This window comes from Heliangelus exortis, chromosome 4 (genome assembly GCF_036169615.1).
Source record: "Heliangelus exortis chromosome 4, bHelExo1.hap1, whole genome shotgun sequence".
NCBI lineage: Eukaryota > Metazoa > Chordata > Aves > Apodiformes > Trochilidae > Heliangelus > Heliangelus exortis.
Genome location: NC_092425.1, coordinates 9,272,877 through 9,285,246, shown reverse-complemented (window position 1 = coordinate 9,285,246; position 12,370 = coordinate 9,272,877). Strand labels below are relative to the sequence as shown.

Here is a 12,370-nt window from a genome sequence, read left to right as displayed (position 1 = left end):
CTTGAACAACAAGTAAAGCAAGGGTGTCCAAGGGTTATGTTTTATTATGATGGCGAGGCAGCATAAACTGTCCCAGCGCTGTGACATCTGCAAAGAACTGAGCCGAAATCTTCAGATACGCCGATGTTCAGGTCTCAGAAAAGCTGAGCCTTCTCAAGCCATCTTGCTCTTTTTTAGTTCTAAGGATGCTTGAACCTCCAGTAAAACAGCTAATTTTACTTCCTGCAACTATGGACACTGCTGCCTAAACTTCACCCTCGCATTTAACAGTCCCTGCCCTGACAAAGTTGTGTTTGATACCCAGCCATGCTGACAGCAGGCACAGTTATCCAAGCAGTGACACTCTTCTGCAATTGAAGCTCACTAAGGCAATGGATCACCTGCAACAAAGTGATTCACTGCTGTCTCACATGGGCATGAGAAAATGCAAGCCATATCTCACTACAAACTTCTCCTGTGGTCAGCGACCAAGCATGGATTTGGTTCTGGAGTTGACACTTTTCTTGTGCCATGAATGCACCCACAGCTGCCTGTGACTTGCTCTGGCATGAGATCCCCATCATGCTTACTGGCACACAGTGAGGGAGCCTCTGCAGTTCCATCAGCTACAGATGTGAGACAATACAACCAAATCTCCTTCATTTTGGTGCTGACATTTTCTTGTAAAGTTCCTTCCTTCCTTAACAGAGGAAGATTTAATGTACAAAATCTATTTAATTTTCTTTTATATTTAAAAGATGACTGAGAAACACACTATTTGTACATCCTCATCCCTGTTTCTTGCAATGCTTCAAGTAGTCTGATGAAGAACTAATTTTTCAAACATACCTCTCCAAAGTCTGTATAAAGCTCCTAATACTTTCTCCATAATTAAAAGAGTTGTTTGAGGGATTTGCTGCTTGATTTTCAGCTAAGTAGCTATGAACATGTACCTGGGCTGACTTCTTCACAGAGGCTGTTGCTAAGCTGCTATAGTTGAAAGTCTGCTGAGACTGCAGTTCCAAAAAATTCAAAAGATCTTAGCAACTGCAAAAACCCACATGGTTTAACTTGTCAAGTGTGTCTGTGTTTCATATGTTGACAAGAATGAGTTCTGCAAACCTATCAGCCACTGGGAATTTCCATCCCCAGCAAGAGGCCCAACCTGTTAGCTCTGCTGCTCCCAGTTATGGCAGTGGGGTCAAGCCCTGTCCTCTGCTGGGATGCAACAGGGTGCAAACAAGAGCAAGAGGATGACACAGTGTGAGTGGCTTCTCTAAAATATGCAAGTCTACTTAAATATGCAAGTCTGTCTAACCAAAATATTGCAGGCACATGGCAAGGAAAGAACCAAGGGCCTGAGAGTTCCTCAAAAGGAAGTGATTTATTACCGATTTATTACAGATGCTTTGGTTTAGGCAACACCAATCTTTATTTTGATTGTATAAGAACAACCCTTAAAAAAAAAAAGAAATCAAAGAATAATAACCAGCAATACTTTAAAGAGCTCCAATATATACTAAAAAAAAAAAAAGGTAGCTACAAAATTGTAAAAGAGACACTTACTCTCCTGTAGCAGGAATATTACTACTGACTTGTGATACGTGGGCACTGTGTAAAAGAAAAAAAGAGAAGAAAATTAGATCTAATTATCACAATAGGGTCTTAAAAATATTTGTTCTTTGCAGCACTGACAGTTAAAGGTCTGATCTATCTCAACATCAACTGAATGTGCATACCACAAATTCTCCCTTTAAGGAATTTTCACTCCTGCAGTGACATGATGCATTTTTACAATGCCAATATCCTCAAGAATCGATTTCCCTGTCATTCCCCTGCAGTAGGCCAAGGTCTAACAGAAAGTATTTCAACTTCAGCACCTTGCAGGGTTTTTTTCATTTCTTCTGAGCTTTCTGCCACTGCAGGTTGTTTCAGCCTCATCAGAAAAGTCCTTACCTTTTGAGGCCAACTAGAAAATGTATACACCATGAAAGGGGACTCAATACTTAAACATTAATGGTGGACAAAGGCAAAATACAGGCTTCACCCAGTTCCTTCTCCTGCTGTTCTCTGATGTTCATTTTCCTTGCTCTACATTTTAAAAAAGAAAATGTACACCCTCTTCCTCCTCTTCCTTCAGTCTGTTTTCAGGCTCAGGAAGAGCTGACGTGACTGTAGGTGTCATTGCTTGCTGTTTAAAGCTTTTCTAAACAAGCTGATGTGCCACCTCACACTGCTGTTACTGCTTCCCTCCCTCTGCACAGGGCCAGGTTCATCCTGGCTGAGCTGAGTCCCATCCTGCTCCCTCTTCCCCCACACTGACTCAGATAAGGTGACACTCTTTGCCTCTTCATCCCTCCTGTGATCTTCATTAAGTCAAATAAGTTATAGGGCTATAGGTTTTGTTTGGATTTATCCCTGTATCAGCAGAGGGATTAGCCATATGACTGGCTGATATATCCCAAGAAAATGGCATTGTGTGCCCAGGGTACAAGACAGGCTGCATGCAAGGCTTGTTTCCTGCCAAAACAGCCATGCATTGCCTTCAGGCTTTACCACCTTCTCACAAACCACTTCAATGCAGAAGAACCATGGGTGGCTGGCTTACCCTAACTAACCAAAGGTTCCCTCTCAGCTCCCCTGAAGTTTTTTGCACTTCACTGTACAGATCTACTGCTAGCTAAGAAGCTGCAGCACTCTCAAGTGATACCCACTCTGCATCATTGCTGGGTTTCAGTGCCACAGGATGAGAGGGTAAACAAGGGGCCAGTGTAGCCAGTTTGACCAAACCAACAAAACAGTCTCCTGGAGTGAAGGAAAAACTCTACAAACACCAAGCTGCAAATCAGAGTTGCAATATGCTGCAGCTTCCTTCAGCTGTGCCAGTGCATTCACCTTGGTGTGGGTAAACCAGGGTGCCCTAACCACACATGCATCCCTTCCAGTCCCAGCTTCACCAAGTGCTCATCTCCAGAGCAGGAATAGGGCCCCAGAGTGGTGGCACAGAGTGAAAGCAGTCACAAAGTTCCCAGTATATCCCATATCCCTCACACAGCACCTGAGCAGCTGTGTCATTCAGATGATTTCATGAACAGAAGACATGCAAACAAGTATTACCGTGCTTATTATGGATTTGCAATCTGGCTATAGGAAAAAATAACTTGCAACATCCCTCTCCTCCCACATACAACTTCTTGACTATTAACTACTGGATGGCTTTGCAATTTAATATGCACATTTCAAGAACCTCACTTGCTTTTCAGTCTACTAACATAATTTCTTTGGCCTCTTCCCAGCCCAAACCTATTTTGTAAGATCTGGCCTCCTATGGGAAATGGATTACCAAGTAAGATGTTAGTGTGGTTGGCTAAGCCACATTGTAAGACACAACCCATGCACTGGCTACTGCTCCTACATGTGTTGGAGTAAGTTAATATTGTATTCACTTTCTATAATATTTACACACAAACCATACTGAATGGGGTTGTCTTTCACTGCACACCATCTCTGTTTTCATGTCAGGAAAGTAGCACTGAAGGGGGAGATAAGATTGTTTGGATCCTAGTTGTTTTTTTTAAAATATCCTTAGGATGCAGGTGTACCTACCCAACAGACAAGATGGCAGATCTCAGAAAACAGCTCTTCCATCTATTTCCAACAAGAGTAATAATGTGGAAAAATGCAAACTCCTCTTTCACCTAAACTTAACAAAAGTGCAGATGCTGTGTGTGAGAAAACCTCACACTGTTAATTCTGTCTGCAGTGTTCAAGGCTGATGGTCACTATCTGCAAACCACTCACATCATTACTGAAATTACATCAGCTTCTTTACATAAAAAGTGGTAAAACAAAGCTTGGTAACTCATCATGACAGATATTATATAACCATATAAGACCCTGAAGATCACCACGTCCAACTGTCAGTCCAGCATCACCATGCCAACTAAACCATGTCCTGAAGTGCCACGTCCACATGCTTTTTGAATGCCTCCAGGGATGGTGACTCCACTACTACCCTGGGCAGGCAGTTCCAATGCTTGACCACTCTTTCAGTAAAAATTTTATTCCTAATACCCAGTGTAAACCTCCCCTAGCACAACTTGAGGTCACATCTGCAAAATAATTACTTTGTGTTACGTAGAAAAAGCCCAGCTTGGACAATATATATTCTGTCAGAGAGCCACTAATAGAGAAATCAAATATCCTTAGGATGCAGGTGTACCTTTAAATTATCTTTATTATTGTTGGTTATTTACTGACAAATAACAAGGAGGTATGTATATAGCCACTTGCCTGCTCATCCACTTGAATGGAGGAAACAAAACAAAATGAAGCAGAAGAGAGGGTTTGATATCCAACTCAGTAATTTGCCTGCTGCCCTAAGATGCCCAGTACAGACCCAATAGGGTGCACCTATTGCATGAGATAATTCTCACTCTGGTGTGTATTTAAGCCTACAAAACTCTAATTTGGGGTGCAGGGGAGATTTAATGTTACTGTTAAGCAAAGCAATACTACTATGAGCAGACTGCCTGAGCAGACTACTATAAAATGAAGCTCTGATACTTCGATTTTATTATATTTCCCTTCTAAATACTGCTTTTTTGTACACTGAATATAACTTTATTCTTAGCCCTGTGATATTTTAAAGCTCCTTTCTTAGGCCCCTCTCAATAAGATGGAGATTTTAAATAAGTTTTTTCCAGATACACTGAATTTCTTTTAATTCCACAACTGGTAGCCTACCTTGCTATTTTGTTTTGAAGCTTAATTTAAAGGCATTGCTAAATGGCTTGATTTACATCAAGGAAGTTCACACCCTGAAAAAAACAGCAGAGGAGAGAGAGTCACACAGTGGCTTTAGGATATGAGCCTGCCCAGCAACGGAGCAGGAGGTGTTTGAGTGCATTAGGAAACCTGGGGAAAGGCACAGCCCTCTGAGGATTTCACAGCCCAGGCAGGGTGTAGGCACCCCGTGGGGTTTTCCAAACTTCTTGGGTGGCAAAAGAAGCTGTGCTGGTGGATTCATGCTTCACGGAGCAGGCGAGGTGAGCCGCGCGCTCTTGGCAGGGCCGCCTGTGGAAGCAGCTGCCTGGGGAGTGCTGCGCTGCTCACTGAACCATCCAGCCAACAGCAACCCATGGGCTGCTCTGGTTAATTATTTTCTCCTCATGTCTGCTCCGTTTCACTGATGTGTGGTCAATTATCTTTATTAAATTATGCAGCTGCTGCAAAGCACACTGAGAAATAGCGACTTTTGATAGAAATGAAAGGCTCCCCTCAGGTGACAGGGAACAGCAGGAGAGTTTCCCAGTGCTGGGGTCATTTTTACCTTCAGAGATCCAGCCACAAAACCTGCATCAAGGCACCCAGCTGGTTCAAGCACTATAAACGTTTGAACTGGCTTCTTCTGACCCTAATGGTTTCCATTTTGTGAAGTTTGACCTCTAGCAATTCCCAGTGTTGTCTAACTTGTTTATTGAACCCTTTTGGCCACTTTCCAAGGTGCCCCATCAGCTCTGGATGTCTTGCTTCGCACAAAAGGTCAACTCTTTACTGCATTACCTCTTCTCCCCTTCTGTTTCAGCTTCAAGTATGAGAGGGTGGTCATAACTTTGCTTAACAGTAACATTAAATCTCCCCTGCACCCCAAATTAGAGTTTTGGAGGCTTAAATACACACCAGAGTGAGAATTATCTCATGCAAGAGGTGCACCCTATTGGGTCTGTACTGGGCATCTTAGGGCAGCAGGCAAATTACTGAGTTGGATATCAAACCCTCTCTTCTGCTTCGTTTTGTTTTGTTTTGTTTCCTCCATTCAAGGCACTACTTGATAATGTATTAGCATAATGTATTAACATCCAGTTTTTAAAAGAGCAAAGTAAAAACACCAGCCAGAGCAAACTGGCTTGCTGGCATAGTATTTCCCGGGTTAGGTTTTACTTTTTATGAAGTTAGTGCATTAACTTCTGACCATACTTAATGGCCTAAATTATGTTATACTTGCAATTGGGAACTAAGGCCACTCGTTGCTGAGATTTATTTACAATTTATCCGCTTCATTCAGAAAGCAAATATATTCCTCCTCATTTCTGTTTTTTTTAAAGAACCAAGCATCAGTAGATGCAAAAGCTTTTTAACATTTTGCTATTCCAGCAAAGTAGAGGATGTTTAAATGGCTTTCATATTTTAGACAGGAAATTTCTGGAGTCCTCCTGAACATATTATTCCAACCTGTGACCTAGAAAAATCCTTTTTCATTGGTATTTACATAGTCTAATCACTGTTCACTCTCCACAACTCTTGCACACTGTGAAATGCAATACTGCAGACTCACACGGGATCTGTTCTATGGCAACTACTTCATTTGACAGACATTCCTCAGAGAGAAGGATTATGTCTGCATACAAAATGTGAAAATAATGAGCGTAAAAACAGAGATGTGCTCTTAGTTACTGGGATATCCCATCACACAGAGGATACATTTTCAAAGCTTTTTCAGCATTTTCACAATCTTAGATCCAATTATTTTGCCTTTAAAAGCAATACATTAGATTTGACTCTACCTTCTTCCTATGCAGAATACTAACCCCTTGTCTTGTTTTCTTCAGGATTCCTGATGTTTTTCCACTGGCCCTGGGATCACCCTTAGTGATGGCTGCACACTGACACCTACTGCTTGGAGCAAAGACAACCCTGAAGGGGATTTCCTACGTGCCACTCCATTTAGCTTGGTGAATCGTGATGGCTGGGTCTGTGCAGGTTTCCCTGCAGAGGAGGGAGATGCTCCTCGGGGGGGCACCAGACCTGCACAGGGGTTGGATTCTGGGATCAGGGGTACCCAGAAGCTTGGGGTCCACCTTCTGCCAGTGCTGATGCAATGCAGAGCATTAATGTGGATCACAGAATGCTTTGTAACAGGGCCCAACACTCCCGTGGGCCTTAGGACCTTTTATGACATGTCCCAACCAGTGGGAAGGCCACCAAGCTAATTTCTGAGCAAACACCAAATCTGAAACAAGATTTTTTCAGTTTCTTCAGGAAACTGACCTGAGCACAGAATAAAACATCTTTCCTGATATCCTGTAGGTTAACAATACCTGACTAGCATTATAGATAAAGTGTTCTCTCAAGTAACAACTGCTAAAATGAGAAACAATCAGCTGTACTGAATACTGCCAACAGGGTATAAGTACATCAAGAGAATAGATGTACTAAAACAGGGGAAACTGCCCAATGTCTTGCCATGAATTCATGGAAATCTAATGCAATTTTCTGGCACTGCTTGTGATGCCAGCTCTTGTCCCAACTTCATTTTAATGTTCTGCATGTTAACAAGGAAGCTCCACACTAAAAGGCTTTTGCTTTTTTTCCCTTGTAATACCATTCTGGTTCATTTCAGGATGTACTCATCAGGAAAACTTCTCTGAAACCATCTACATGATTAATGTCAAATCTAAAGAATATATGACAGCACAAAGCATGCCTATAGATTTCCTGTCTTCTAAAAACTCATTGCACATGTTGAGCAGAAGTGTGCTTGGAGGGGATTGGTGTTGCCAGATGCTGCTTCATCACCTGACACTGCACCTTGTTTCTCAGTACTGATTACTCAGTGCAGCTGCCATTCAGCTGTACTACAGAATTACAAAAGGAGCAGCACTACACATTTTTTAACCACCTCAACTCCCTTTACAACAAGGTTCCATTACAAAAGGTTTTGGAACATAAATGCCCTTCAGGCATTAGTCCCTGGAATGATCAATCACTCAGTAAGGTTTTCCTCTTCTTTTCACAGAGCAGAAATCTCCTTGCCTGGTATTGAGCACAGCTGAGTCAACAAATTGTCTTACAAGGAGAACAGAGGGGAAGAAGATAACCCTGCTCAGAAGCAAGTGAATGGATTCAAACCCCAGATCTCACAGGCTGGTCAAGCCCACCTCACCCTTGCAATGCCCAACAAAAGAGGGGTCCAACTACAAAATTTCTGATTTTCTTCCCGAATTTATTCATAGCCTGATTGCAGACATTTCCTCTTGCATCAGAATTGATACTTACCATAAAAAAAATCCTTGCCCTTTCTAAAATTCAAGGGAATATGTGCACTTTGGTTCATTTTTTATGGTAAATAAGCCTTGCTTGCTCTTTTCTCTTATTGAATTGTCTTCACAAATTTATTGCTATTTGAACATGAGTTACTGAAGTTGTATGAGGCCTCATCTCACCCTTACACAAGGGCATCCATACTTCCTCTAAGTATACTGGAAATATTACACTTTATATATCCACTGTCATATAATTACTTCAACTTGAATACTTTCATTTCATGCCTCCCTTCCATCCTTCCACACACAAATGTCTTTTTTCTTTTTTTTTCCCCTTGGAATTCCAAATGTGAGGAATTCACCCTTCATGTCCTGTATTTTCATTTTTCATCCTGAGATGTATGGGTTTATTACCTAAGTTACTATTTTTCATCCTATATCTTATATTCCATGCTTATATTTATATATATATCTCCATCATTCTATATCTTATCTCACTGTCATATATTTTCACTATCATATATTTTCTCCCAACGGACACTACTATCCCATTCACACCTCCTAAATTTCTGCTATAAGCCAAATTAATGATCATGATTCTTCTCTATTATGACAGTGGCTATTACAGAAAAAAAGTTCATTACATTAAGAAGCTTCACTAGTAATGTCCTTCCTCTCCTACCAGGGCCTCACCCTCTCCCTACCCATCTTTAAGGTCGGTACTAATGCCTGTTTTTTCCATACAGGTGGCATGATATAAAGAACTTTATTGACATTAGACAGATTAGGTAACACACTTTGTCTTACTCTCTCTGGAAAGTCTTATAAAAATGATTTGGTTCTACAGGTATCACCTCTCTTGACAAACTGTCACATTTTGCTTCATTTAACACTCTCATACAATTTATGATTGCCTATTCCCTTACAAAGCAGGGGTGGTGGTGAATTCTATACTTGGTCACAACCTTCCCAAAGTCTAAAGAATAAAAAAGCCCCAAACAAGTTCAAAAGCCTAAATCAGCACCATTTGCCTTACTTTTAAAAGTAACATCCGGGGAAAAGTGTCCATTGCTTGTTGACACGGTACAGCCCTGAAGAACCAAGTCTCTGGTTTGACCCTACCCAAACTGGTTTATGGTGAGACACAATGCTCCTTCAGCTTGGTAAAAGCAAAAATATTATGCAGTGTTCAGAAGTTAAAGAGCTCTTGTTCCCATTTAATTAATTTGTTGCATAATTACCTACATGGCACTACTGTACAAATGCAGCAGCAATTGTTCTGTACATACACATCCATAATTCACTTGAAGGATTACTTGAAGAGTATTTCAAACTATTCAAGTGTGGCTGGTAGCAATACAAATAAAATTTGACCCTCAAAAAGGCTGACACAGACAGTCTCCCCTTCCTCTTCCATGGTGTGAAATGCAATTCCTATGTATGTCATGCATAGACCTGGGGCAAAAAATAGGGCATTCAAAGCTGTACAGAAAAAACTGGCCACCCATTCAAGTTCTCAGTTGTTGAAGCTCCATGAATTGCCCAGCCAGCACCAGCTCTCCTGCCAAAATAACTGCACTTGGCAGCTGACCTCAGGACTACACATTTCTGATGTGTGATAAACAGCAGCAAGACTTACAAGCTGTTAGCTTTATTTACAAGTAATTATGTCTCAGCAGTGTTACAAAAGATGCAAGCTTGGCATGAAGCCTTATGACACAAGGTGTGCTGCTCCCACTAGCTGTTTCTTCACTTTCCAACTATGTGTTTATTCCTGACTGTTCCCTTCCTATCTGCATGATATATTCCCACTGAAGGCCACCCCTTCATTCTAGTAGGCGTCCCCCATCCTAATATGCCCACATTTCCATTTAAAAATTCCAAACCTGTGCCCTTCCTCTTAGAAATGTGCTGCTTTGATACAGTTTCCTCCCTATCTCCTTGGCAATCCTGAGAAGGTTAGCTGAAGAAGATGTTCCTGGATCATTTTTCTGTGATCTGGTAAAGGGTGAGCAGTCAGACAGGTGGAAATGTAATGGAAGCCTGCAATCATTTGAAGGTCACATCTAGCCAGAAGGAAAAAGAAAGAAGGGACTGTTTTCAATGGAGAGACAGGGTGAGGATTTAACTCGGGAAGGCTTGTGACAAGGGAATGTATGTGGCTACAAAACAGTCTCCCAAAGGAAAAGGCAGAACCTCCTTGGACAGTTGGGAGCTTTTGAAGCATAGTCTAGGCAACATCTGCACAAACACACTTTAGGGAATGGTGATGAATCAACAGGAAGGCAGACAAGACCATGCAACAAGACTAGACCATGAACACTTATCATGGAATCGTAGAATGGTTTGGGTAGGAAGGGACCTTTAAAGATCATCAAGATCCAAACCCCCTGCATGGGCAGGGACACCTCCCACCAGCCCAGGTTGCACAAGGCCTCATGCAACCTGGTCTTGAACACTTTCAGGGATGGGGCATCAACAACTTTCCCTAGGCAACCTATTCCAGTGTCTTAGCATCCTCAAGGTGAAGAACTTTTTCCTAATATTTAGCCTAAATCTGCCCTCTTTCAGTTTAAAACCACTACCCCTCATCCAGTCATTACCCTCCCTGATAAAAAGTCCCTCCCCAGCTTTCCTGGAGCCCCTTCAGATACTGGAAGGCTGCTTGAAGGTCTCCCCAGAGCCTTCTCTTCTCCAGGCTGAATAGCCCCAACTCTCTCAGCTGCCTTCATAGCAGAGGTGCTCCCTCCCAAAGAGCCCTTTGATCATCTTTGTGGCTCTTCTCTGGACCCTCTCCCACAGGTCTGTATCTTTCCTGTGCTGGGAAAGATATTCCAAAAGATATTCCAAGGCTGTATGCAATATTCCAGGTGTGGTCTCACAAGAGCAGAGTAGAGGGGCAAACAGTTCACTGCCCCATGTTTCTGAAGTTTTAATCCAAGTCTCCAAATTAAGAATACATGTCAAATGTACTTTTTGTAGTTTATGTTAGAAAATCTAAGAAAAAAGCCAAAGCTACAAAGATAAACTGATTATGTGAAAGAGAATTAATGAACTTAAGAGATCACTTTAAGAATTCCAAATATTACTGTGCTCACAAAAAGCACCACAGGGATTTCTTCTTATTTGTTTAAACTCCACAAAGATCAAATAACCCAATTATAATATCTGGCCCTTTCTCCTCTGCAGCTCTTCACTGTTAATTGCCCTGGCTCCTGTTCTTCCATTAAGTATAAATGAAAGCACTGGAACTGAGCCTGCTACTGAAGAAGCAGGGCAAACTTTCACTGATGTCAACAGAATTAGGCCACTTTTACAAGCAGTGACTTTGTCTTCCAGCTGGCAAAACAAGAAATTCAGTTTGTTCAAATGCAGCACAAAAGCCATTCCCCCCAGGAAGGCAAGCTGGGGGCCCAGGCACTTTCCTGCTTTTCTGGGCTGCAGTGGAGGAGAGGTTGCTGTATGGGCTGCTGACTCACCAGCTGGTTCCTGGGTTGTTTCTGAGCAGCACACACTGCCAGTTCCTCCAAGCTTGTGGCAAAAATCTCTCCTGCACCCACAGATTATAAACTACTCATGATGGGCATCTAAGCTCCCTAATGAACTGAGGAAAATAGGAAAAAAATGTCCATCTTCTATTTAAGGATTTACAAGACTGGCATTAAACCCTCAGCCTCACCTCTAAATACAAAAAAAGCCTCAACAAAGTTGGTACCTCTGAAGACCACTTCATGGCACTAGCTCAGCAATCTTAACATTAATCTTCATTTTGATTACAGTCTGTTAAACATTTCTAGCATCACTCCCCAAATGCAATTCCAATAACCAGTCAATCCCATATCAACAAATAAATTAAAATACTTGAATAAATACCTCACATAGAAGGGTGACATAGGCCGCTCATCTTCTTGGGAGCTGAAAAACAAAACATAATTTTTAAAGTTAGTATTTGCAGTTCATTTACAGCAAGATACTTGCTCTTAGAAAGCAGAGACAACAAAAGTGAAACAGTACACTTCTTAAAGAGGTAACACTTCAGTCTGTTTTGTCCTCTGTTTGTACTATTGGAAGAGAGGCATAAGTTACATTCCTTAAATCCTGAGAATCCAAATAATTTCTCAGTGTCCAGAAACGTGGTGCAACAGATCTCTTGCTAGACAGCCAGGAGTCACTCCAGCTCTGCACAAGTGCAAGGACTATTCCCATAGCAACAATAATGTGTTTTGCCAGCAAAACCGTCAGAGCCTTTTGTTTTGTTGGTCCAGAATTAAACAACCTGCCTATTAAAGCAGAAGTTAGGAAAGAAACCAGAATGACATCTTGGGAAACCAAAGAAATGGCCATGG

General features: G+C 41.7%; 1 protein-coding gene across 29 annotated transcripts in view; it reads right to left on the bottom strand.

Moving 5' to 3' along the window:
- Positions 1–12,370, bottom strand: part of FAM13A (family with sequence similarity 13 member A) — a 129,587-nt gene that overhangs the window by 38,533 nt on the left and 78,684 nt on the right. For 17 of the 29 annotated variants that reach the window (XM_071742854.1, XM_071742857.1, XM_071742856.1 and 14 more), the window contains 2 exons: positions 11,898–11,939; positions 1,546–1,590 (listed from right to left, as the gene is read on the bottom strand). In XM_071742854.1, coding sequence (XP_071598955.1) covers positions 1,546–1,590; positions 11,898–11,939 — 87 coding nt within the window. The remainder of the gene's footprint in view (positions 1–1,545; positions 1,591–11,897; positions 11,940–12,370) is intronic. The other 12 variants (XM_071742869.1, XM_071742855.1, XM_071742859.1 and 9 more) reach the window with 2 other exon arrangements.